Source organism: Indicator indicator, chromosome Z (assembly GCF_027791375.1).
Source record: "Indicator indicator isolate 239-I01 chromosome Z, UM_Iind_1.1, whole genome shotgun sequence".
Lineage (NCBI taxonomy): Eukaryota > Metazoa > Chordata > Aves > Piciformes > Indicatoridae > Indicator > Indicator indicator.
Genome location: NC_072053.1, coordinates 8462517 through 8489661, shown reverse-complemented (window position 1 = coordinate 8489661; position 27145 = coordinate 8462517). Strand labels below are relative to the sequence as shown.

Here is a 27145-nt window from a genome sequence, read left to right as displayed (position 1 = left end):
CCTCCGTCCCGCCACGGCCGGCGCTGAGGGCAGGCGAGAGCGGCCGCCGCCCGGAGCTCACCTGCGGAATGGGCAGAGCGGCAGCTGCCGGCAGAGCTGGGAGGAGGGCGCGGTAGCGGGAGGCAACCCAGAGGAACTGGGAGGCTGCCACACGCTCACCCTCTCATACACCCTCACGGCCACCCCTCGCCAGCAGCCACACCCACTCACACCCACCGCTTGACACAGACACCACACCCCTCACACCCTCCCACAGCCCCCTCAAGCCCCTCACACACGTCTCCCCAGACTTCACAACTGCCCAGAGAAGGTCTTTGACATTACTTCAAGCTCACATCCCCTCACACTTGCAACCCACCTGTTCCTTCACACCCTCTCATGCCTATCCCCGCTCCCTCTCAAACCCACAACCCATCAACAGCCATGCACCCCACCCACACATCCCTACTCCCACTCACTCACATACTCCCCCTCACATGTATCATTATGTCCTCACATTCACTCACATCCTTCTCACCCCCCAACATGCTCCCCCAGCTTCACATAACCATACTTCGTCAGTTCCTCATCCCTACACCCTTACACATCCCTGTTCCCTATCACACCCTCATCTCCTCACACCCCACAGGACCTCCAGTTGCTTTCCTCTTGGTGAAGTGTGACCATCACCCCTCAAGACAGAGATAACACCAAGATGCATTCTTACTCATTTTCCTTTACATGCAGTGAAAGGTAAAAATAACTCCCCTAAGACCCTTCTTCACCACCTCACTGCTTCCAGCCACCCATGGGGAATGAATTTAATGGCATTAACAGGAATGAGAGGAAGGTGAGCCCGAAGAGATGTTTCATTCAGGTATACTCGAGTCTTGCTCTGAAACAATTTCCTCCTGCTTTGAAAGACCAAAGCTGCCAAGAGGAGAAAATTATTTGGGTCCTGTTTGTAGGAGGATTAAGGCCTCAGTTCTTTCACAAGGTTTCTTCATTATCCAACAATTCTAAAGCCATCAATCTGTTTTTTTATTATGCAGGAGTAGTCATGGACCTTGTGGGAGACTGAAGACCCTCATGTCAATACAGGATTGTCTGGTATCACGGATTGGCTCTGCTGCTTGTCATATAGCCAGACTCGATCTGCCCACCACCAAATGAACCGGGCATGGCAGCAAGTCAGCATGGGTTTACCAAGGGCAAATCCTGCCTGACAAACCTGGTGGCCTTTTATGAACAGGTGGCAACATTAATAGATGAGGGGTGAGCATTTACCTGGACCTGAGCAAAGCCTTCGACACTGTCCCACACCACATCCTGGTCTCCAAACTGGTGACACATGGGTTTGATGGGTAGACCATGAGATGGATAAAGAACTGGCTTGATGGCCGCACCCAAAGAGTGGCTGTCAATAGCTCCATGTCCCAGTGGAGGTCAGTGACAAGTGGAGTCCCTCAGGGATCAGTCCTGGGACCAGTCTTGTCCAACATCTTTGTCGGTGCCATGGACAGTGGCATTGAGTGCACCCTCAGCAAGTTTGCTGATGACACCAAGCTGTGTGGTGCAGCAGACAGGCTGGAGGGAAGGGATGCCATCCAGAGGGACCTTGACAGGCTGGAGAGGTGGGCACAAGCCAACCTCATGAGGTTCAACAAGACAAAGTGCAGGGTCCTGCATCTGGGTTGAGGCAATCCCAAGCACAAATCCAGGCTGGGCAGTGACTGGCTGAAGAGCAGCCCTGAGGAGAGGGACTTGGGGGTGCTGGTGGACGATAAGCTCAACATGAGCCAGCAGTGTGCACCTGCAGCCCGGAAAGCCAACCAGATCCTGGGCTGCATCAAGAGAAGTGTGGCCAGCAGGTCAAGGGAGGTGATTCTCCCCCTCTACTCAGCTCTGGTGAGACCCCACCTGGAGTACTGCATCCAGTTCTGGAGCCCCTATTACAAGAGGGATATGGACATGCTAGAAGGTGTCCAGAGAAGAACCACGAGGATGATCAGAGGGCTGGAGCACCTCTCCTATGAGGACAGACTGAGAGAGTTAGGGCTGTTCAGTCTGGAGAAGAGAAGGCTCCGAGGTGACCTTCTTGTGGCCTTCCAGTATCTGAAGGGGGCTACAAGAAAGCTGGTGAGGGACTTTTTAGGCTATCAGGTAGTGACAGGACTAGGGGGGAATGGAATAAAGCTGGAAGTGGGGAGATTCAGGCTGGACGTGAGGAAGAAGTTCTGCCCCATGAGAGTGGTGAGAGCCTGGAATGGGTTGTCCAGGGAGGTGGTTGAGGCCCCATCCCTGGAGGTGTTTGCAGCCAGGCTGGATGAGGCTCTGGCCAGCCTGATGTAGTGTGAGGTGTCCCTGCCCATGGCAGGGGGGTTGGAACTAGATGATCCTTGTGGTCCCTGCCAACCCTGACTGATTCTATGATTCTATGATTTTAAGTCCCAGTTTCCAAAATTTTCTTGCATGACAGGCACATGAAAAGTTTATCTGCAACATTGCTTTAATGCAACATGACTTCATACAGTTTCCTGAGCAGCAGGTTACCTTATGTTTTCCAGAGTGTCTTGGAATTAGCCTCAGCACTCAAAAAGTTTCAGTAAGAAAGAAATTGTCTCTACAAAGCCAAGGTGTAGGCTCTGAACCATAACACTGGAACAGAATTTTCAAAATAAAGAAGATCCTATGGCATTCTAGAATTAAATTCTTCCCACAGCTGACATGTAGCATTTCTCTGAGGCCATCTTAGCTCCTTGGGTGCCATTATTCTAGGCTTATGTCACAGGATTTTTGACTACTGGCAAGTTTCAGGTTGCTAACTAAAATGCTATGAAATTTCAAAGCATGGTGGAAGACTCCCCTTGACTTTCATGGAAGTTTAGGACACCTTCACAGAATCACAGAATGGTTAAGGTAGAAAGGGACTTCTGGAGGTCATCTGGTCCAGTTTCCTCTGATAAACTACGGTCACTTAGAGCCACTTACTCAGAACCATGTCCAGACATTTTTTTTTTAATGTCTCCAAGAGTAGAGACCCCACAACCTCTCTGGGCAGCACTTGGTCACCAACATAGTGAAAAAGTATTTCCTGATGTTCATAGAGAAACTTTTGTTTCAATATGTGCCCATTGCTTCTTGTCCTGTCACTGGGCACCACTGGAAAGAACCTGTCTCTGTCTTCTTTGCGCCCTCCTTTCAGATATCTGCATACGTCGATAAGATCTCCCTGAGCATTCTCTTCTCCAGGCTAATCAGCAGCAGCTCTCTAAGCCCCTTTCACAGCAGAAATTCTCCACTCAGTTCATCATCTTCATGACTCTGTTGCATTTTCTCCAGTATGTCCATGTCTCTCTTGTACTGGGGATGCCAGAACTGGATACAGTACTCCAGATACAGTGTTGCCAGTGCTGAGTAGATGTGAAGGATCAACTGCAGAGGGCAGTATTTCACCTAATGCAGGCCAGGCTGTTAGCCTTCTTTGTGGCAAGGGCACATTGCTGAGTAGCATTCATCTTGGTACCCGCCAGGACACCCAGGTCTTTTTCTGCAAAGCTGCGTTCCAGCTGGATAGCCCCAGTGTGTCTTGTTGCTCTGGGTTGCTCCTCCTCAGATGCAGGACTTGGCACTTCTGCTGTTGAACTGATGATGTTTCTGTCAGACCATTCTCCATCCTGTCTATGTCCCTCTGGATTGCTGCAAGGCCCCCTGGTGTATGAGTCAATCCTTCCAATTTTGTGTCACTTGGAAACTTCCTGAGGCTACCCTCTGCCCCTGAATGCAAATGAAGATGCTAAACAGGATTAGCCTCTGAGGTACACCATTTGCTGCTGACCTCTAACTAAACTTCGTGTCACTGGTCACCATCCTGTTTGGCCCAGTTGTTTAGCCAGTTTTCAGCCTCAGTTTTTCACTCTCTGCTTCTCCAGCCCATATGTCAACAGCTTCTGTACAAGGATCTTCTGGTAGACAGTGCCAAAGGCCTACTGAAGTCCAGATAGACACCTGTTATTTAATAGGCCAGTCATTTTGTTGTAGAAGGTCATCAGGTTGCTCAAGCATGACTTCTGCCTGGTGAAGCCAAGCTGACCACTTCTAATTACATTACTGTGCTGTGGGTACTTACTACTTCTGGTAATGTTTACGTAGTTTCCTTAAGCACACCTGCAGATGACAGGGCTTCCTGATGATATCCCAAATAATCCAAGGATGTTTTCCAGGAATGCTGATTCCCACAAAAGCAAGAGGTAGCAATTCTACACAACAGTTTGCAGATACTTTGCCCTTTGTCATGCTAACTTGGTGTCAAGGCATGGAAGATGCAACAGACAGACCTGGGACCTGCAGCAACTGCAGCTGCCTTACAAGCATGGTTAGTTGTGAGGGCTGTAGTGCTCTTACTGTGCAAGGCTCTGTACTCGTCTATTTTAAAAGCCATCTGCTGCCTCTGCAATGTTGTTGTCTCTGTATAATAAAAGACAACAGGTGGATGCAGCAAACAAATAAGGGGGGTAAAGGCAAAGTAACAGCACAGGGATCCATCATGGTTGATATATAAGTAGCAGTCACAGGGCACCAGCATTCTTGATGCTGTGAAGGGCTTTTCTAGGCATCATCACAGGAAAGAGAAGTTTCCATCAGGAATGTGAAGGAAATTTGTACCATTCACCTTCATAAAATGCATGACAGAATCAGATAGCATGACTAAGAGCTGGATGAAACATATAAACAAGCCACTAAAACAAGCAACATGTCAAGGGCAGGTTCTTCAGTTACTATTTAACCTCATCTCTCACAAACTAAGTTGGCAGAATGTCCACTGACTTTTTTTCCCCCTTTTTGTTCTTTTTTTCCTCCTTTCTGCAGTGTGATTCTAATTATCTTAGTTTTCTTTTACTCCCTGCACCTCACCCACATTGTTAGTGCTCAGGCTTTGCTGACCAGCCTTAGAAAAGCATGTATATTGAATACCCACTCTTCAGTGAGGCTACTGCTCCTCTCAGACCTGTTGTTGTGTGAATTATATAAGATATGGAGGCGGTGTACACTTGTGTATGGTTCATCAATTCTGCTGCTGGAGCATCTTCACTTCTGCAGTTTCTGCATCTCTCGTGTCTGCTTCCTTACTTCACTTCCCGTCCTTGCCTGCATTGTATTGTTGTGTTTATGATAGCCAACATAAGTCTTTTACCAAAAACAAACAAAAAGAAGTATGCTGCACCAGTTCTTAGAAGAGCAATTTTTTTATATATATAATTTTTTTTTATATAGAAATGTCAAAATATCTTCTCTTTTGGCTACTTTTAATTGGATAGATAAACAACTGCTGGTATCAAGAATTTTTATGTTTACAGTGAAGAAGGAAGCAAAACCAGAGTAGGGAATACATCAATGCAGTCTAACATTTATTTTAAAATACAGAAGATATTTCCATATGCACCTAGCATACTAGTTTGTCATACTTCTTGGTATCTCTCTCAGGATATCTATCAACCCAGCCCTCTCCTAGATTTCACTAGGAGTTGAGTTAGCTAAATATCTACCAGGGAAAAGTTTCATGGTCATAGAATACTAATTTTAACTGACTAAAACATTCCACTGTTGATGAACTTTTGTCCAAAGATGGTCAGACAGAGAGTAAAGATAAAGAAACATACTTACTTTTCTGGTAGCCTGCTCAACAGTCTGCTGGAAGGCCAGAGCTGGACTGCAGACGTCAAGACTGGGACCCTTGTTTTGGGAAGGTGAGTTCAGAGCTCAAACCCTAGGTGCTGCACTTGGGAGTCCAGCCATTCACAGAATCACAATCAGAGGATGTTAGGGGTTGGAAGGGAGCTCACAAGAATATCTAATCCAAACCCCCTTCCAGGGCAAGATCACCTAGAATAGGCCACACTGGAACACATCCAGGAGGGTTTTGAATGTCTCCAGAGAAGACTTCACAATCTCACTGGAAAGCCTGTTCCAGTATTCTGTTACCCTCACAGTAAACCAGCTTTTCCTTATGTTCACATAGAAACCTCTATGCTCCTTCTTACACCTATAGCTCATTGTCCTATTATTGGACATCACTGAGAAGAGCCTGGCTCCATCTTCCCAACACTCGCACTTCACATCTTTATAAATACAAATGAGCTCACTTCTCAGTCTCCTCTTCTCCAAGCTAAAGAGAGCCAGCTCCCTCAGCTGGGAAATCTTCCACTTCCTTAATCATCTTTGTGACTCTGTGCTAAATTCTAAGAGCCTTGCCTGTCCTGGTGCTGCTGGGGCTTCCAAATGCTATCCGCAACAGTATGGGGCTTTCCTGGGTCCCTGGGGATCTTAGGAATCAGTGAAGTCAGCTGCTTCATTTTGTTTATAGAAGAAAAATTACAGAAATATGATGATATGATCTAAAATAAAACTAGTTTGGGATTTTTCTTTCCCTGAAAAACTATAAACATTTTGGTTGTGTAAGACTGCCCACTCTCACAAGCAAGCCCACCCCCCACAGATCAGGAGGGAAATTAACACCAAAAAAAGCCCTGGGTTGAGATAAGGAAATAAAAAGTGCACAATTATCTTAGCCCATTTCACAGAAAAGCAGCAGCAGAAGTAGAAACAGGAGCAGAAGCCAACCATGAAATGACTCCCCACCCCCAAACCTGCAGCCAGCCCAGTGGAAACAGACCAACACCCCAGACTGGAAACTAGAAGCATCAACTGGACAAGGAAGCCTCTTATGTTACAACACAAACTACGAGCCCCATGCTGCTTCACTTCAGCCAGCTCTTTCATTTTAAAGCTGGTATGACATTAGCATGGTATTGAATACCCATCAGCAGATTGAACTGAATTCATGACAAGTTGTCATGACTGTTTGGTGCAGACCAACCTTAGCCTACACTAGCAAAAACTGATTCACCTCAAGAAGGAGCTGTGATTGATTACTACAGATAATTATTTATATATTAATACATCAGTGTGCAAACTGCTGAGCATGGTATAATGTAATATAAGTAATTGCTTGAGAGTACCCTCAGCAAGTTTGCTGATGATACAAAACCGGGGGCAGGTGGATGACATTCTGTTGGGCTGTGCAGCCATCCGATGAGATCTAGACAGGCCAGAGAGCTGGGTGAAGGCAAACCTTATGAAGTTCAATAAGGACAAGTGCAGGGTCCTGCATCTGGGGAGGAATAACAACAGGCACCAGTACAGGCAGGTCCACAGAGAAAGACCTTGGAGTCCTGGAGGACAGCAAGTTCGTCATTGGACAACAATGTGTCCTTGTGGCCAAGAGAGCCACAAGAAAAGTGCGATCAGCAGGTCTAGGGAGGTTCTTCTTCCCCTCTGCTCTGCCCTGGTGACACTTCACCTGGAATGCTGTGTCCGGTTTTGGGCTCCCCAGTTCAAGAGAGAGATTGATCTGCCAGAGAGAGTCCAATGGAGAGCAACGAGGATGATTAGGGGACTCGTGCATCTCCCCTATGAAGAGAGACTGAGAGCCCTGGGGCTGTTTAGTCTTGAGAAGACTGAGAGGGGACCTCATCAATGTGTACAAATATCTGAGGGGTGGGTGTCAAGTGGAGGTAGCCAATAAGACAAGAAACAACGGGTACAAACTTGAACATAGAAGATTTCACCTCAACATGAGGAGAAACTTCTTTACAGTGATGGTGACAGAGCACTGGAACAGGCTGCCCAGGGGGTTGTGGAGTCTCCTTCTCTTGAGACTTTCAAAACATTTCTGTGTAGACTCCCCTAGGTGATCCTGCTTTTGGCAAGGGGGTTAGACTCACTGATCCCTTCTAACTGAGGTCCCTTCTAACCTCTAATGTTCTATGATTCTAATTCTAGTCGTTCTTTTACTTTGTTATGTATCATGCATAAAATATTTTTTTCAGCTATGAATAAGTGGAAAAATACAAAAGCATAATTAACTTGATTTAGTTGTGATAACTGAAAAAAAAACCACAACGAAAACATACAAAACTCTGAAATTAGTGTTATTATATTACCCATATATATATATATATATATATATTACCCAAAAAAGAGTTTTTAAACATTATGTACACAGGTAGATGTTTACTGTGCTAGAATTGCTTGCAGAGAGAAAAGTAGCAACACATTGTAAACAACAGTGTTTCTTCAAAATACTTTTATTAAATGTAACAGGTACTGCTGCTTGCTTGTTTAACAGAATGAAGTGAAATTATGCTAGTGATTTAGAGGCATCACTGGAGAGGTCTAAAAGAGAGAAGAGGAGACAGAGGCAGCAGGCAGGGTACAGAGAAGTGCCTTGTTTTGTTTCTAAAATAATAAGCAAAAACAAACAGAAGAAATTAGGACTGCATTAGGAGTCTCACAAAAAGCCTTAACTCTGCATGCAGTATAAAATCTAGAATAACACTTTATTAATTTATTGCTTTGTTTACCTAGGCAGTTTTGATTTTGAAGTGTACCCAATATCGTGCTGTCTTTGCTAACACATGCTGCGGGGTCGATCACATCACGTAAGAGTGCTGAGACAGATTCGTTTGACAGTCAGGTATTGCCTCTTTGGTTTCAGTGAGGTAAAGCCAAAGTCGAGTATTCTCCTGATTTTTGTCAGGCTTATTTTAATTACGTCTTTATGACACAGAGTCTTCTCTCTAGAACAATATGCTTTCTGAAGTGTTTGGTGTGTTTTTGCTAATTATTTCAATTAAAAAACTGACTCCGTGGGGGAATTGCTCTTGTGACACATGCAGGAATAATTATAATTGGTGAGGGAAGAGGAGTTCCTCAAACAATTTTAGAGAATATATTGCAAGAAAATGTCTTGTTCTGTGGACTGTTCGCAATGTTGCAAAACACAGCTGCTGGTTTCCTAAGTGCTATAAATCAGCAGGCTCATTGGATAACTTCCTTTTGCCAGGATTTTTATCTCCTCTGGTGTGAATCAGATATTGCTAACTCAGTATGTGCACATCTGTAGAGTCAATTCTTTCTCATAAATGTGTTCAGAAAGATTGGAAATAGATTGTGAAAGAAGTTATTTTTAAAATAACTTGATGTTACAGTTTTAGGCATATTGGTAAGGCAAGAGGGTAGCAAAGCTGCTTTCTGCCTTATGACAAAGACTTGTGCCAGCATAGTGACTCCCAATCACAGCACTTGTTTTCTAGTTAGGGTGAAAAATCTCATCATAGTTCAAGACATCAACTGCATGCAGGCTTGTCTGAAATTCATACACTAGTGATGGTCAATACTAGATGAATCTTCCACACTGCTGAGAAGAAAAACATACACTCAGTTTTGCGACAATGTTTTTTTAGCCCAAACAGATTTTTTTTTTTTACTCTTTTTTGTTTGTTTGTTTGTTTGTTTTGAACAGATCAAGCCATTATTCTGCTCCAACTTGAAGGATATGGATTTCCTTCATGTGAGGATAAATAATACACGGAATGAAAGCAATTACTTAGATTAGAGCAAAAAAGTTGTCTGTAACTTTTAGGCATGCTGGTAGTTTCTAGAGAAATCTGAATTACATTCTAGAAAAAAACCCAGTAAATTGTGTAGTAAGTGATGCTGTAAGTGCTGTGTGCAAAAGGAAGAGAATCTACATGATTCCACCCGAAAGAGAACCACAGTTTGATGGACAGTGAGACTCAGTGCTCTGAAGAAATCAATTGTGACTGACTGAAACCGCAATCCATACGAAAGTGCTGAGTAAAAGAGAACTGCAGAAGAATGAATTATTTTTCTGTATGCTTAACAACTGAACAAACTTGAAAACAAACAAACAAAACCAGTAATCTAATTAAGTAATTATTTCTAAAATTCAGTATGTTAAATTGATGAGGTATTCCACCTAGGTTTATTGATGGAAACAAATCTAAGATTTAACCCTTCTGAACAAAACCTAACAAGATGAGGTATAAGGATTAAAACTCCCTTCCTCCACTTGTGACAATCAAGTTCTCTTTCAGGCTGATTTCACAAAAAGTAGTTTTCTGGAGTTTGTTTTGTGTTTAATAACCTGCTGCTGAACTGAAGAGTTAAAAAACTTCTCAAGTGCTTAGTACAACTGCACAAGCTTCAGTTGAATTCTGTGGCCCAGTCTGTATTAAATTATTTACTCTCATGGGAGAGGTCTGTTTAACATTTTTCTGTTTCATGTTTTTAATCACTGAAAGAATGGGGATAGGATGTAGCAACTGCAGTGAGATTGTATATGAGGCTTAACCAGGTCAAATTCTGGGTCCTGTGCTTGGGTCACAACAACCCTGTGCAGTGCTACAGGCTTGGAGCAGAGTGGCTGGAAAGCTATGTAGCAGGAAAGCACTTGGGAGTGCTGGTTGACAGCCAGCTGAACATGATTCAGCAGCGTGCTCAGGTGGCCAAGAACACCAGCAGCATCCTGGCCTGGATCAGTAGTAGTGTGGCCAGCAGGAGCAGGGAAGTGATCCTGCCCTCATACTCAGCACTGGTGAGGCTGTACCTTGAATATTGTATTCAGTTTTGGGCCACTCATTCCAAGGACATTGTGGTACTGAAGTACATCCAGAGAAGGGCAATGAAGCTGGTGAAGGGCCTGGAGAATGCGTCTTATGTGGAGCAGCTGAGTGAATTGTGATTGTTTAGTGTGGAGAAGAGGAGGCTGAGGGTAGACCTCATTGCTCTATACAACTACTTAAGAGAAAGCTGTAGCAAATTGAGGGTTGGTCCTATTATCAAGTAACAGAATGAGAGGAAATGGCCTCAAATTGCACCAGGGGAGGTTTAGAATGGATATCAGGGAAAATTTCTTTACTGGAAGAGTGGTCAGACATTGGAACAGGCTGCCCAGGGATATGGTAGAGTCACCATCCCTGGAAGTGTCAAAAAGCATGTAGACATGGCACTGCAGGACATGGTTTAATGGTCATGGTGGTGTTAGGTTGAGGGTTGGACTCAATGATCCTAGAGGTCTTTTCCACCTGAAACAATTCTGCGATTCTGTGTTCTGCTCATAGTTCAAAGCAGGTATCTTCCAAGCACATGTTCTGAGGTCTGTGGAGGTTGTCCACAGACAGCTCATGTCAAATGATTTCAGGTTTTAATGCTGTTCACTTGGGTCTAGCTGAAGCAAGTGATAACATATTGCTCCTGCTTGGTCACAACTGCCCATGGCTGGAGGCTACTGGCCCTGCAGCTGCTGTCAGTGGGAAGGATCACCTGAGTTTTAACTTGCCCCTTTGGGCAAACCCACTTCGCTAATTTGAAACCACTCTCCACTGGACATTTAATGTTCACTGGATGAACATTAAAAGCATGTTACTTCTGAGAAGCAAATGCTCTATTTTTGTGCAAGTGTCCTCTGTTAAATCAATGATGCAATTTATAGCCAAAATGGCTCCTATATAATCACTTGTTTATTGAGAAAGATTCTGCTTAGTATTAGAGGCTCATTAAACTGCACTGCTGATAGAAAGGCATTGATTCAGACTTCTGTGACTAATGGCATACCACCTCTTTCCTGTCCTCTCAAATTCTGTATTTCCTTTTTTTTATTAAATAATGTTTGGGGTTTTTTTTCCATAGCAGACATCATTCAGCAAAATATTTGATTTCATACCTAAAGTATAGAAAATATATGGCCATCTTTCAGAAGAAGCACTACCAGCTCATCAGACTGTTTGAAATACTTGCTTTTCTTGATCTCTTCTAAATTTCTGTAGATCTCCAATCCAACAGGACAGTTGACAAGGGACATAACTGAAGTTCAAGAGAGAGGGTGATACATAAATGCTGTATCCAAGACCATTAAAAGACAGGAGCACACCAAGATTAGTATGTCAAGATAATCTACTTTATTAAGCCACCCAATTTAACTGTAGATAAACAGGCACATTTTAACATGCAAGCCCTTGTTCAAGTCTCCTGAAAAAAAGGTCTTGAGAATTCAACCAGCATGGGGCTCTGCCTGAAAGTTTGCCTGCTCTTTTTCCAACCATTCCAATTAACCTAATGAAAGACTTCTTGTAGATGTTGCTTTTACACTACATAAAAGGAGACAGAGTGACCTGCAGAATGATCTGCATATAGAAAACAGGTAAGAGAATAAATAATGCAGGCTCACCCTGAAGGCAGCAGAAAGTAAGTCTTTATACTTGAAAACAAATTAAAAATGGTCAGATTTCCCATGTGCAGTCCCAGAAGGACATTCTGGCACACCTGGGAAATCATCAGCCCAGGCACAGTGCTAGCCTGTGGGCTGCTTGGTGCTCTGGGATGGGAATCATGCTTTCACATGTAGTACAGGCATTTCAGGATAGAAATGGTAGCTTAAGCTTTCTGTGTAACTGATAGAGACTGTCACACAGACATCCAAATCCTGAAAACCCTTCACTAATGAAGTTCTTTGTCATGGCATTTTACAAGTGCTAAACCCAGCAGTGGCTTGAAAGTGTTTCCTTAGTAATTATAGTTACAAGGCAAAATAACACTTGTAGGAAACTAATCCTTCCAGGAATCATCAGTTTCCTCTTCTCAACTTTTCCTCCCCTTCCTCCTCTTCTGTTCAAGGATCTGTCTCTTCAAGAGAGTTTTGAGATTGTTTTTTCAACCTACCCTAACTTGGTAGGCTTCATTCCTACAGCCCTCCTGGACCTGCAGAGGCTTAATGCACAACTGAATAATGGAGGAGGTAACCCCATGTCTCGTGCTTATCCAAGCTTTATCACTTCTGGTCACCTCACTTTCTGCATTGATTAACAAACAACCCTTCCCGCAGCTTCTCCACTCTCCAAATCGGCAGCTGACTTCCTCTCCTGTTAGCACAACTTTTAAACTGCTCAGAGTTAGTTTAGGTTTAGGTCTGAGGTTTAGGTCTTTGGCAAATTAGCTGTAGTCTGATGAAGACAATACGGTTGTCTCGTCCCAGTCAAGACTCTGATGCTCTTCTTAGATAACATGCATAAGCTAATCACTGTCATTTCCCCCTTCCTGTTTTTCCGCTAGTGTTCTGTATATATACTAATAATACTCTGCTAAATTAGGCAACTCATATTATTTAGAGTGTACCTTTCTTCTCCATGAATTGCTCTTCATGACAGAAATTGGAATGTTCCCAGTTTTGACCTTGAATACACTGCAGCTCTAATGCTATTGGTGACATACTGAAAGCATCAGCTTTCTACTGCCAAATGGAAACTGCTGTCCACTGTCAGATAAGAGATAATGAGTAATAGACAAGCAACAGAAATACAAATGGTTTGGTTTTCACCTCTTATGCAGACCCTCTCTCTGGTTTTAGTGATCTTGTTAAAGCTAGCCCTATCCTTAAAAATTAAATTTTTAATCTGTTTAGAACACTTTGTTCTTGGGAAAGCATGAATGAGGGGGATTAAATTATATCTGTACTATGCTTTTCTTGGTGATTGGTAATTATACTGTCACTCATGATGCTATTCGTTGCACTTAGCTGCATGGAGCTGGGAAAAAAAATGACATTTCCCCCTGTACTAGACATAATGAGAATCTATGGCTTTTCACAGAATTGTACAGCAGTGAGGTACAGGAGTAAACAAAATGTAGAAAAGTTGTACTTGGAACAAAGAATTTTTTTCTTCCAGCCATAGTACAAAATATTTTTATTCCCTTGGAAAACACGAACGGGGAAGTCACAGATGCAATGCCCAATTTAGGGGAAGAGAAGATATTTTTTATTTGTTGCTTTCTCAACCAACCCATCAACCAGCAAAGAATCGTTTTTAAAAGAGGTCCCATACAAGTTCCAGCTAGTAACTCTGGCCTTCAGGGATGAGTCTTGTCTGGTTTGGGGTAACAAATTGAGGTATCTTTAAAAGGACAGAAACTTAAAAAATTGTGTGAAGTTTCCATCCTCTGGAAATAACATAACTATCAGCAGTCTAAGAAAACATGACTTAATGCCCTTCTGCCTCTCCATTTTCTTCAAACTGAGCATCTAATGTCATAGTGGTTATTATGAGTCATTAGGGTGAACATACCTGACCTCACTGCAAGCAAATACATTTTCCCAGTTCTTGACTGGAATCTGTATGGCATTATGAAAAACTCTGAGGCCAAAGATCCTGTCCAAATACAGTGCTTTTGTTAAAAAAAAAAAAAACAACAAACCAAATCAAAATGCATCTTTTTGGCTGTGGTATACTGAACAAACTGCATCACTAATATGTTGTGAAAAGTTTTAAGCAGGAAACTGCTGCATTATTTCAAAAGTTGTCATTTTGATGAATCATACATTGACTTAATCTGTTCTGGAATTGACAAATGAACATAGTTAAATCTGGAGAGGACCAAGTCAGACCACAGGGAGCTGGAGTTAACTATTTATGTTCCTAGTAGGCTTGTTTGTATCCATCTTAAAGTTCTGGGCAACCAAAGTGGTTCAGCAAAAGAGTTTTGGGCTCAGTGGTTTCACGATTTCAGCTTTCAGCAGTGACCTCTATTAGGTACTAACTGATACTTACTAAACTCTTCTGGGAGGTTCTTTTCTCTTGTCGGGGTCACTGTGACTTATATTCTTTCAAAAAATAACACCCCCCTGGTAACTGTATTTTCCTTTCCCTTTTGCAATGTGTTGGCAAATTAAACCACAGGAGACTTTTAGCTGTATTGTGCAAGCATATAACTTTGTTGTTTTAATACTTATTGACTGATACCAAGTCAGCACACACGGGGGCAAGATCAGCACAGGAAAGTACTCACATTTTTAAGAATGAAACAGTAACAGAAAACTGAGACAAGAGGTTATTCAAGACAGCCAGCATGGCTTTACTGGGGGCAGGTCCTGCCTCACTAACCTTAAGGCTTTCTATGACAAAGTGACTATGTTAGTAGATAAGGGATGACCTATGGATGTGATCTATCTGGATTTCTGCAAGGCTTTGGCACAGTCCCCTACAACATCCTGCTCACTATGTTGGAGAGATATGGATTTGATGGGTGGACTGCAGTGGACAAGGAATTGGCTGGATGGTCACATCCAGAGGGTGGTGCTCAATGGCTTGAAGTCCAGATGGAGAGCAATGGCAAGCGGGGTCACTCAGGGGTCTGTACTGGGACCTGTACTGTTTAACACTTTTATCAATGACATAGACAGTGGGATTGAGTGCACCATCAGCAAGTTTGCAGATGACACCAAGCTGTGTGGTGTTGTCGATACACTAGAGGGATGGGATGGCATCCAGAGGGACCTGGACAAGCTGGAGAAGTGAGCCCAGGTGAACCTCATGAAGTTCAACAAAAGCAGGTGCAGGGTTCTGCACGTGGGCTAGAACAATCCTCACTATCAACACAGACTGGGGGATGAGGTGTTAGAAAGCAGCCCTGTGGAGAAGCTGAACACGAGCAGGCAGTGTGTGCTTGCAGCCCAGAAGGCAAATCACAGCCTGGGCTGCATCAAAAGATGTGTTGTCAGCAGATCCAGAGAGGTGATTCTGCCACTTTACTCTGCTCTGGTGAGACCTCACCTGGAGTACTGTGTCCAGCTCTGAAGCCCTCAATACAGGAAGGACATAGACCTGATGGGTCCAGAGGAGGGCCACAAAAATGATCAGGGGGTTGGACCACCTCTGCTATGAGGACATGCTGAGGGAGTTGAGGTTGTTCAGGCTGGAGAAGAGGAGGCTCCAGGGAGACCTGATAGCAGCCTTCCAGTACCTGAAGGGGCCTACAGGAAGGATGGAGAGACAGAGACTGTTTACAAGGGCCTGTGGTGATGGGATAAGGGGCAACGGCTTCAAACTAGAGAAGGGTAGATTTAGACTGGATATCAGGGAGAAGTTCTTTAGTATGAGGGTGGTTGAACACTGGAAAAGGTTGCCCAGGGAGGTGGTTGAGGCCCCTTCCCTGGACATATTCAAGGTAAGACTCGACGAGGCCTTGGGCAACCTGTTCTACTTGGGGATGTTCCTACTGACTGCAGGGAGGTCGAACTAGATGACCTTTGGAGGTCCTGTCTGGCCTGGATCATTCTATGATTCTAAGAGAGACCAATTGCTGCAAAAAATACCACCTACCCTTTGTTTTTTATCAGTTACGTGTTGCAAATTGCCATGGGAAATTCAAGAGGTGTTGATAGCTGATATTCTAATTGTTTTTCTTCTGTTTGAAAGGATTGGTATTTCAAGTGTAAGCAAAACCTTAGAACACCAGGTGCTGTTACAGTCCTCTGTACAATTATAACCTGAATAAAGCCAGCCAGTGCCACCCTCCCTGGCATTAGACCTGGGCATCAGTGTGACACCAATGGATGAGCACTATTACTTGAACCTTCATAGGGCAATGCTTATAGAATGCTCTGGGGAAGGAGTCAGCAGAGTTTGGAGGGTTAATTAAAACAAACAAACACCAAAAAAATTTCCCCCACTCTTTTGTTCTCTGACTGATCTCCCACAAGAGGGGCTGCTCCTTCCACGTAGACAATTGTCCCTGACAGCTGCAGCATAGGGAAGCATAGATGGGTACCATATGTCCCAGCTCCTCCTCTGCTGCCTGACCAACTCCCCATCATCAGCACATAGTTACAGTCCAGTATTACTGATCATGTTGTGGTAACATTGGCAATTAACAAACTTTGGTCAACATTTGGTATTGTATGCCATTGTAGTCACAGTGTTACTAAAGCAGCAGTATACTGCTCTACTGTTTTTAGGGAACAGCGATGCAAAACATCATTGTACTAGGTATGTTTAATGGAAGAGGACCCTGCCATCTGCTTGTAAGCCATATGTGCATGCCACAAGAATATTCAACATCACAATAACAAATTAACGCTGCATCTGTACTGGTAACATTTAGAAGAGACATCAGAGCACAGATTCTGTTAAGAAAGAAGTGTATGTTCTCACACTGCAAAGTGGCTAGGCCAGACTGACATAGCAACTTGGTATAAGAGCTTGGAGCCTTTATAAGGGTGTGAAGCTAATGGAAACATTGAAACTTCTTTATCAGATTAATTTCTAAATCAGTGTTTTCAGACAAAAGGCTTGAAGTAGGCTGTGTACCCCAGGATGGTTAAGAGGACAAGAGAGGATTTCCATGAAGGAACAGTGCATCCCTCAACCATGACCTGACACTTCCAGACTCCGTTTCTCTTGTAATGCCTAATTACCTTTTCCAGAAGTGGTGAAGATTGATATGAACATATACACCATCCCAGTCCAACTCAGGAGTTTTGATGTTTTCTCAATGCCTTTCACAATGAGCTTTATAAGAAGGGCATCAGGACAATCAAAAAGGAATTCAAGGCTCTGGGTCAATTGATTGATGGAACAGCAGCACAAATGGTGTTCTGCTCAGTTCCCTCAGTTCTCTCAGTTCCCTCAGAAAGGAATAGGAGAGCCCACGTTATCAACAAATGGCTCAAGTGCTGGTGCCAGCAGCAGAATTTTGGGTTCTTTGATCAAGGGGCAATTTTCACTGCACCTGACCTGCTGGTCCTAAATGGGCTGAACCTATCTAGAAAGGGCAAAAGGACTCTGGCACAAGGGTTGACAGGGCTCATTTAGAGGGCTTTAAACTAGGTTTGAAGGGGGTGAGTAATGAAACCAGTCTCTCTAGAGAGGAGACAGAGGGAGGTAAACTAGTCAGTGGTGAAATCAGCAGCCCAGCTGAAGTGCATGGACACCAATGCATGCAATATGGGTAACAAACAAGAGGAACTGGAAGCCTTGGTACACCAGGAAAACTATGATGTAGTAGCCATTAGAGAAACGTGGTGAGATGACTCACACAAATGGAGCACTGCACTGGAAGGTTATAAGCTCTTTAGGTGAGACAGGGGAGGCAAAAGAGGAGAAAGGGTGGCCCTGTATGTTAGGGAATCTCTTGACAACACAGAACTCGAGGTTATGGATGAAAGGATTTAGTGCCTATGGATTAAAATCAGAGGGAAGGCTAACAAAACTGACATCCTGGTTGGAGTCTGTTATAGACGACCCAACCAGGGTGAAGAGGTAGATGAAGTATTCTACAAACAGCTGGAGGTTGCCTCAAGATCACCAGATCTTGTTCTTGTGGGTGACTTTAACCTGCCAAATATCTGCTGGGAACTTAACACAGCAGAGAGGAGGCAGTCCAGAAGGTTCCTAGAGTGTATGGAGGACCAGCTTCTTGACACAGCTGTTATGTGAGACTACCAGGGGTGACCTACCTGCTTGACCTGCTGTTCTCAGAGAAGGGCTGGTCGGAGATGTGATGGTAGGAGGCTGTCTCGGGTGCAGTGATCATGAAATAGTGGAGTTTTCAATATGCAGGGAAACAAGCAGGAGCAACAACAAAACCCTTATTTTGGACTTGTGGAGGGCAGACTTCAGCTTATGTAAGCAACTAACCCAGAGAGTACTTTGGGAAGCAGCCCTTAAGAACAAAGGGATCCAGGATGGTTGGACCTACTTCAGACTGGAACTCTTGAAGGCATAGAACAGGCTGTCCTTAGGTGCCAAAAGATGAGCTGACAGGGGAGGCGAGAGGCCTGCAGGGACAAGCATCTCTCGAAGGAATTAACAGAAAATAAAAGAGGGTATATCATAGCCTTTGGAAAGGGGAGGAGGGAACTTGAGATATATTTAAGGATGTTGTAAGGCAGAAAGAGAGGCAAAAGCCCAGTTAGAACTCAAACTGGCCACTTCTGTGAAAGACAATAAAAAGCATTTTTATAAATATATTAAAGGTAAAAAGTGGGGCAAGAAGAACCTCCACTCTTTATTGGACTTGGAGGGGAATATTGTAACTAAAGATGAGGACAAGGCAGAGGTACTAAATACCTTCTTTGCTTCCATTTTCAACAGTAAGACAGGAAGGCTTCAGGATAACTAGCCTCCTGAACGGGCAGATGGCATCAGGGAGCACTACAGTCCCCCTGAAATGCAGGAGGAAGTAGTTAGAGACTTGCTGAGCCACTTGGATCATCACAAGTGCATGGGACTAGATGGGATCCATCCAAGGGTACTGAGAGAACTCGCAGATGAGCTCACCAAGACACTGTCCATCATTTACCACCAGTCCTGGCTCACTGGAGAGGTACCAGGTGACTGGAAGTTGGCAATGTGATGCCCATCCACAGGAAGGGCTGGATGGAGGAACCTGGAAACTACAGGCCTGTCAGCCTGACCTCAGTGCCAAGCAAGATTATGGAACAGATCATCTTGAGTGCAATCACAGCACACCTGTAGGATGGCAAAGGGATCTAGACCCAGCCAACATGGATTTAGGAGGGGCAGGTCCTGCCTGACCAACCTGATCTCCTTCTATGACCAGGTGACCTGCCTGGTGGTTATGAGGCAGGCTGTAGATACAGTCTGGCTGGACTTCAGCAAGGCCTTTGACACTGTCCCCCACAGCAAACTCCTGGCCAAGCTGTCAGCCTGTGGCTTGGACAGCAGCACTCTGCGCTGGGTTAGGAACTGGCTGGAGGGCCGAGCCCAGAGAGTGGTGGTGAATGGTGCCACATCCAGCTGGCAGCCTGTCACTAGTGGTGTCCCCCAGGGATCTGGGCCCCATTCTGTTCAATATCTTTATTGATGATCTGGATGAGGAGACAGAGTCCACCATTAGTAAGTTTGCAGACGACACCAAATTGGGAGCAGGCATGGATCTGTTAGAGGGTAGGAGGGCCCTGAAGAGAGACCTTCACAGGGTGGACAGATGGGCAGATGGCATTCAACAAGTCCAAGTGCTGGGTGCTGCACTTTGGCCACGACAACCTCATGCAGTGCTACAGGCTGGGATTGGAGTGGCTGGAGAGCAGCCAAGCAGAAAGGGACCTGGGGGTGCTGGTTGACAGTAGGCTGAACATGAGCCAGCAGTGTGCCCAGGTGGCCAAGAAGGCCAATGGCATCCTGGCCTGTATCAGGAATACTGTGGCCAGGAGTAGCAGGGAAGTCATTCTGCCCCTGTACTCAGCACTGGTTAGTCCACACCGTGAGCACTGTGTCCAGTTCTGGGCTCCTCAGTTTAAGAAGGACATTGACATACTTGAATGTGTCCAGAGAAGGGCAACAAAGCTGGTGAGAGGTCTGGAGCAGAAGCCCTATGAGGAGAGCTTGAAGGAACTGGGGTTGTTTAGCCTGGAGAAGAGGAGGCTCAGGGAAGACCTTATTGCTCTCTACAACTACCTGAAAGGAGGTTGTAGACAGGTGGGGGTTGGTCTCTTCTCCCAGGCAACCAGCATCTGAACAAGAAGACACAATCCCAAGCTGTGCCAGGGGAAGTTTAAGCTCGAGGTGAGGAGAAAGCTCTTTTTTCACAGAAAGAGTAATTGGCCATCGGAATGGGCTGCCCAGGGAGGTGGTGGAGTCACCATCCCTGGTGGTGTTCAAAAAAGGACTGGAGGTGGCACTTGGAGCCGTGGTTTAGTTGTCGTGAGGTATTAGGTATTAGGTAATAGGTTGAACTCGATGATCTCTGAGGTCTTTTCCAACCTGATGGATTCTGTGATTCACGGCTTGTGGAACCGTTAAGGATGTTGCCATGAATTGTAAAGGTCAATGTAAGATCTCATGCAAAGCTAGCTGCGGCACTGCTTAAAGCTACCTCTTTCACACTGCTGACCACTCTCATATTTCCATGGCAGGGCATGTATTCAGAGTGTGGGGTGTGTATTTTGGAATCATTCACTCCTGAAGTATTGTACTATCAAGCAGGATTTGCTTTCAATAATTTATTTGCACTCCATGAGACTTTGTGATTTAAAATGTGTGCCCTTACACAGAAGTATAGGAAGCCTCATTTGTTATACCACGACAGCTTTTTCATACACTTCAAATTTGTACTGGATGCCATTCTCTTCTTGGATATCAGCAGGGACTCCTGGGTACCTGGAGAGAGGGAAGAAGAAAATGCAGAAGTTAACAAGTAAATAGAAATATCATTATGAGACACCTGCAATTTATCAATCTATTAGAAAAGAGAGTTGTTTAAAAAAAAAAGAGATGAAAATACCACCCTTAGAACAGGTATAGTAAGCACAAACTATTTTTAGGAATCATGGTAACTACCATCAGCAACTTGCACACACATATTTTTTGATTAAGAAAGCATACTCTGATGCAAAGAAGTCCCCACCTTTTTTGCTTAATCAAAAAAATCCTGTCTACAACAGCTTCTTAAAGTAGCTGACTGCTACAAAGCTGATTGCTCCTGTGCAAAATGTTCCTTTACATTCCAGATTTACTAAACCAGTTTTCATTAATAGACACTTTAAAAAATCTCTTCAGCCCCTGTGACAGAATAAAGGTTTTTCTAAGAGTAGTGTTATTAGTTGACTCTATCAGGTTTCCACTTTTGAGAGGAAATTATCTGCTATTTCACAAATTCATTCTGTAAGCCTAAATTCTGATTTCAGTACACTGGGCAAGCCCAATGTAAAACCTGAGAAACAGCCAAGAGGGAAACAGCAGAGTTTTGGGTCAGGGTATTAAGGGGAGCAGCATGCTCAGTGCAGTGCAGAACACATCAGAGCTGAAAAAGGCAACTCGTGCTCCACACTCACCTTATTTGTCTGTCCTGCATCCTTCCTTCCTGCCCTCCGCCTATTGTCCACTATTTCAGGGCTAATCCATTCCTGTGCCCCTTGCAGAGAGCTTGACTTGCCATACTTTCTGTTTCTTCTACTGCTGGTCTGTAACCAGCTGGGAACCAAAACAAGAGTAGCAAGAAGAGAAGTCCTCCCCTTGCTGTTCCTTGAGGTAGATATTTGAATTTTTGTCACCTCCCTACTGCCTGTTGGCTGTAATCTCATTGGAGAGGACATAAAAGTATGATTGGAATATGACAGTGATAGCATAGAAGGAACCACAGTGAATGGCAGAAACTTACAGCTCAGTACTTGTTCCTGCTGTTTCTTGGGAAGAAGTAATTTTCTCCAGAGAAAGGAATAACCTTAGAAATCCGTAAAGACCCAACCCTCCCTGCTCAAAACCATTTAATTTGTCTTTGGCAATTTATCAAGGTCATTTGGAGGCTAAATATTATTGATTAGCAACGTGCAGAGTTTTGAGTAATTCGAAATGAGAAACAGTAAGAGTTAAAGTTAATTTTCAAGCAAACCAGCAATTGCAGTTCTTTGCTGTAAAGATTACAGGAAGGCTGAAGAACACAGCAAGTTCCAGGTTCTAAGTAAAATATGGTCCCAAGGAAAAAAAAAAGAAGAAAAACTCCTCTAAGTTGAACCAGAACATGGACCTACACACATTCAAAGTAGAGTATTAATTCTTCCCTCTGAACATAAGACTAGTATGCATCTTCATACTTACTCTGTGAGAAGTTTGTAGTCTTTGCAATTGATTTCTGGAAAAAATGTGTCACTTTCAAATTCCTGCAAAATTCTGGTCACAAACAATCGATGATTAATTGGCTTCTCCATCGCTGCCTTTCAAAACAATAGAAAAAAAATAGTTCCTTGTAAAACAGCTCAACCATACATGAAGTAGTGTTGTTATTAAAATTTCTAATATTCTTGTATTCTTGACTCTCTTTGAAGTCTGTAAGGCAGTATCAAGTCTAAGCTCTGATTTGAACACTATCTTTCTTTACAAACTCTCCAAATTCTTGTTTGGCCTGCACCAGCCATTACCGTGGCAGCATTCAAAACGAATTAAGAGATAAGAGTCTTATCATATTTTCTACTTGCAGTTGGCATACCAAATACATTATCTAAAACTGAAACTCAGTAACTATTTTATATATTTTATATATTATGGGAAACAGTGAAAATTGAACTCTAAAACTTCTCTTTTGGACTCTGCCCCAAAGCACTTTCCAAACAGAAAATTTCATCTTGTGGCAGCAATATCCATTCTCAGAGCTTGGGGCACCTGGCCAAAATTAATAAAATAATCATGAGTAGTCCTGTGAGAAGAAAGGAGTAGCATGGATGAACCTTCTTGTAAGACAGGAAGCTTTAAGTGGTGGCAGAGGCCCATACCGCAAGGTAACATGTTCCAGTGTTTAATTACTATCACTGATAAGGTTTTATAATGTATTTTTAGTCTGCATTAGTTTCCAATTCCAAATTACCTATCACTTTAACTTCAAAGTTTGATATCTGCATGATGGCAAAGCGAGAATATGCATTGAAAGTTATGTCACAATAACAGCAAAGAAAGTTTCTGAGCTTCTTGGATAAAAAAAGAAGTGAAGATATCTGCTAAGTAAGTTCATCACTAACAAATTCATACAAACTCAGGAGTTAAGCTGTTTTATCTCTGGATCAGACTGAACAGTCACCTCTTCCAGACGTTCTTGACATTAAAATAACCTATTAAAAGCTATAATGGTGCCTGGCTATAATATGTTCTTTAAAAGCTTACAGCTTTCCCTTACATTTGCAATGTGCAATTCTCTTTGTTAAAGGTGATTCACCATGCAGCATGCTATTAGGTGTTACTTTGACAAGTACAGGAAGCAAGTAATAGCATATGTAATCCAATAAAATTAATTGGTACCAGTGCTGAGAAGTTAGTTTCTAGAAAAGGCTTCAATGTTACTAGAGAATGACTTAAAAATGGAGGAGTCAGTCACAGCAATCACCACCCAACAGCACTGAGCTGGTGTGTTCTCCAGTTTGTACATGAATACCACATTTTTCCTTTATTTTAATAAGGGTGGGAGGTAAGAGGAGAAACATAGACCTCCAGAAGAATAATCTGCTTCACAAATAAAAACATACCACATTCTGTAAACAGAGGTATTTTTGTTTATCAGTAGAAGAATAAATCAACTTCCCATCCAGCTCCATGAGAATTCAGCTTCAGCAAGACCCCTGTACTCCCAAGACAGGTGTGGGAAGAGCATATAGAGACACTGATCACAAATACTGCAAAGAAAGCTGAATTTAGCATGAGGGAGACTGGAAAGTGGCCTCTCGTCTAGATAAATTGTTGCTTTAGCTGAATGAACCCATCAGACGTTTAATTGCTTGTCTCCAAGTCATTAAGAGAAGCTCAAACGCTTCCTCAGACATCAAGACCATCTCTGGGGGTCTGTGTGTGTATGTGGGCTAGGAATTCTTAACAATACGCAAAAACAGCTTGGAGATTTACCTGGTTTTGACCCACATACTCATTCTCAGCAGCTGGGAATGCCCAGCATCATGACAGTGAGAGCATTACAGTGATGGGCAAGGAGAAACTTGAGGGTGAAGCGACTGGACTCTGTATTTTGGTTGCTCTCACTCTCTAAGTGTAATTTTCATTTGTAGTGGAATTTAAGTACAGAGCGGAACTGCACTACGGGCTGACATCTGCACCTGCGCCTGTCCCCACAGCCCTGACTAGTCATCCCAGGGCTTTACTTGACTGGTTATCTTGATCGGGCCTGATGCTGCCCTGTGGAATTGCATCATCACATTGACCTTGGCTGATGAAGACCCTGCCATGCCAGTCCTGTTATTGCCCATGGGTCCCAGCTTCCATCCCCTTAGGAATATCTGGTCCTTCATGCTCCACTGTCAGTGAAATTCTAATAACTTAAGGAAAGTAAATTTGGTATCAAACATGAAACGGTCCACACATGGAGTCACTAAAGAAACTTGTTCAGAAAGCACTGGACTCTGACACTGCTTCTGCAAACTGCTGCCATGTACCTGGCAGGATGGAGAAGGAGGTTTATCACAACTCTGGCATTTGTATGAGGGTTTAGTTAGCTCTTCACTGATCAGTATTGCCTTTTTTGGTTTTGTGAATTTTGTAAATGTGAGGATGATGTATATGATGGAAAGGTAGTAAGAGAGGTAGTAAGAGAGGAACCCACAAGAAATAATGGTACCAGTGCATGAGGAGGAGATTTAAAAAAAAAATGATATCTCTGAGCTCGTGCTTCTGTAAACTTGAAAAAAAATTGCATCCTCACTCGATGCTCATTACATTACTTTCACTCCATGGCCACACCAGGTCTCAGAGTTGTTCTTGGTACAATTTTAATTTACTGTGTTTTTCCCTTGGGATTGGGTTTGCACCTGCACTGGTTTTCCTTGGGACCTGCTTATCTGTTTGCTCCCCACATAGGCTCAGCTCTTGTGTAGCAGCTACTTAACCTTTCTAAAGTCTGATGCAACAGGCTGTCCCAACGTGCCACAAGAGGAGCCTACAGGGTAGATGGCCAGCCTGGATGGGCAACGAGCTTCTGAATGAATTAAAGGGGAAAAAAGAGGGTATATCACCTTTGGAAAAAACGGGAAGTAACCCATGAAATGTTTAAGGATGATGCTAGGTCATGTAGGAAAAAAATTGGAGAGGCAAAGGCCCATTTAGGACTTAGACTGGCCACTGATGTGAAGGACAATAAAAAAAGTTTTTATAAATATATCAGTGGCAAAAGGAGGGGCACGGATGACCTCGACTCCTTAGTGGACATGGAAGGGAATATAGTAACAAAAGATGAGGAAAAGGCAGAGGTACTTAATGCCTTCTTTGCCTCAATTTTCAATAGTAGGATAGGTTGCCTTCTGGACAACTGGCCTCCTGAGCTGGCAGATGGAGTCAGGGAGCAGTATAGCACCCCTGTAATCCAGGAGGAAGAAGTTAGAGACCTGCTGAACCACTTGGATCCTCACAAGTCTATAGGACCAGATGGGATGCATCCTAGAATAATGAGATGGCAGATGAGCTCGCCAAGCTGCTCTCTATCGTTTTTCAACAGTTCTGGCTCACTGGAGAGGTCCCAGATGACTGGAAGCTGGCCAATGTGACGCCCATCCACAGGAAGGGTTGGAATGAGGAGCCAGGGAACTGACCTCAGTGACAAGCAAGACTATGGAACAGGTCATCTTGAGTGCAATCACACAGCACCTACAGGACAGCCAAGGGATCAGGCCAGGCCAGCACGGATTTAGGAGGGGCAGGTCCTGCCTGACCAACCTGATCTCCTTCTATGACCAGGTGACCTGCCTGGTGGTTATGAGGCAGGCTGTAGATACAGTCTAGCTGGACTTCAGCAAGGCCTTTAACTACGCCCCCCATAGCAAACTCCAGGCAAAGCAGTCAGCCTGTGGCTTGGACAGGAGCACTCTGTGCTGGGTTAGGAACTGGCTGGAGGGCCAGGCCCAGAGTGTGGTGGCGAATGGTGCCACATCCAGCTGGCAGCCAGTCACTAGTGGTGTCCCCCAGGGATCAGTGTTGGTCCTATCCTGTTCAATGTCTTTATTGATGATCTGGATGAGGGGATTGAGTCTATCATCAGTAGGTTTGCAGATGACACTAAGCTGGGGGCACGTGTGGATCTGTTAGAGGGTAGGAGGGCTCTGCAGAGGGACTTTAGAATCATAGAATCATAGAATCAGTCAGGGTTGGAAGGGACCACAAGGATCATCTAGTTCCAACCCCCCTGCCATGGGCAGGGACACCTCACACTGGATCAGGCTGGCCAGAGCCTCATCCAGCCTGGCTGCAAACACCTCCAGGGATGGGCCCTCAACCACCTCCTTGGACAACCCATTCCAGGCTCTCACCACTCTCATGGGGCAGAACTTCTTCCTCACGTCCAGCCTGAATCTCCCCACTTCCAGCTTTATTCCATTCCCCCTAGTCCTATCACTACCTGATATCCTAAAAAGTTCCTCACCAGCTTTCTTGTAGCCCCCTTCAGATACTGGAAGGCCACAAGAAGGTCACCTCGGAGCCTTCTCTTCTCCAGACTGAAGAGCCCAAACTCCCTCAGTCTGTCCTCATAGGAGAGGTGCTGGATAGATGGGCAGAGTCCAACGACATGAGATTCAACAAGTCCAAGTGCCAAGTTTTACACATTGGCCGCAACAATCCCATGCAGTGCTACAGGCTGGGGACAGAGTGGCTGGAGAGCAGCCAGGCAGAAAGAGACCTGGGTGTACTGGTTGACAGTAGGCTGAACATGAGCCAGCAGTATGTCCAGGTGGCAAAAAAGGCAAATGGATCAAGAATAGTGTGGCCAGAAGCAGCAGGGAAGTCATTCTGTCCCTGTACTCAGCACTGGTGAGTCCACACCTTGAGTATTGTGTCCAGTTCTGGGCTCCTCAGTTTAAGAAAGCTGCTGAGTTGCTTGAGCATGTCCAAAGAAGAGCAATAAAGCTGGTGAGGGGTCTGGAGCACAAGCCCCACAGGAGCGGCTGAGGGAGCTGGAGTTGTTTAGCCTGGAGAAGAGGAGGCTCAGGGGAGACCTTCTTGCCATCTACAACTGCCTGAAGGGAGGCTGT

The 27145-nt window shown here is 44.2% G+C and overlaps 1 protein-coding gene across 1 annotated transcript in view; it reads right to left on the bottom strand.

Moving 5' to 3' along the window:
• Positions 1-20710: 20710 nt before the first annotated feature.
• LOC128979871 (multiple C2 and transmembrane domain-containing protein 1-like) overlaps positions 20711-27145 on the bottom strand; it is a 111311-nt gene continuing 104876 nt past the window's right edge. The window contains exon 11 of the mRNA XM_054398289.1: positions 20711-20795. Within this exon, the coding sequence (XP_054254264.1) occupies positions 20711-20795 (85 nt within the window). The remainder of the gene's footprint in view (positions 20796-27145) is intronic.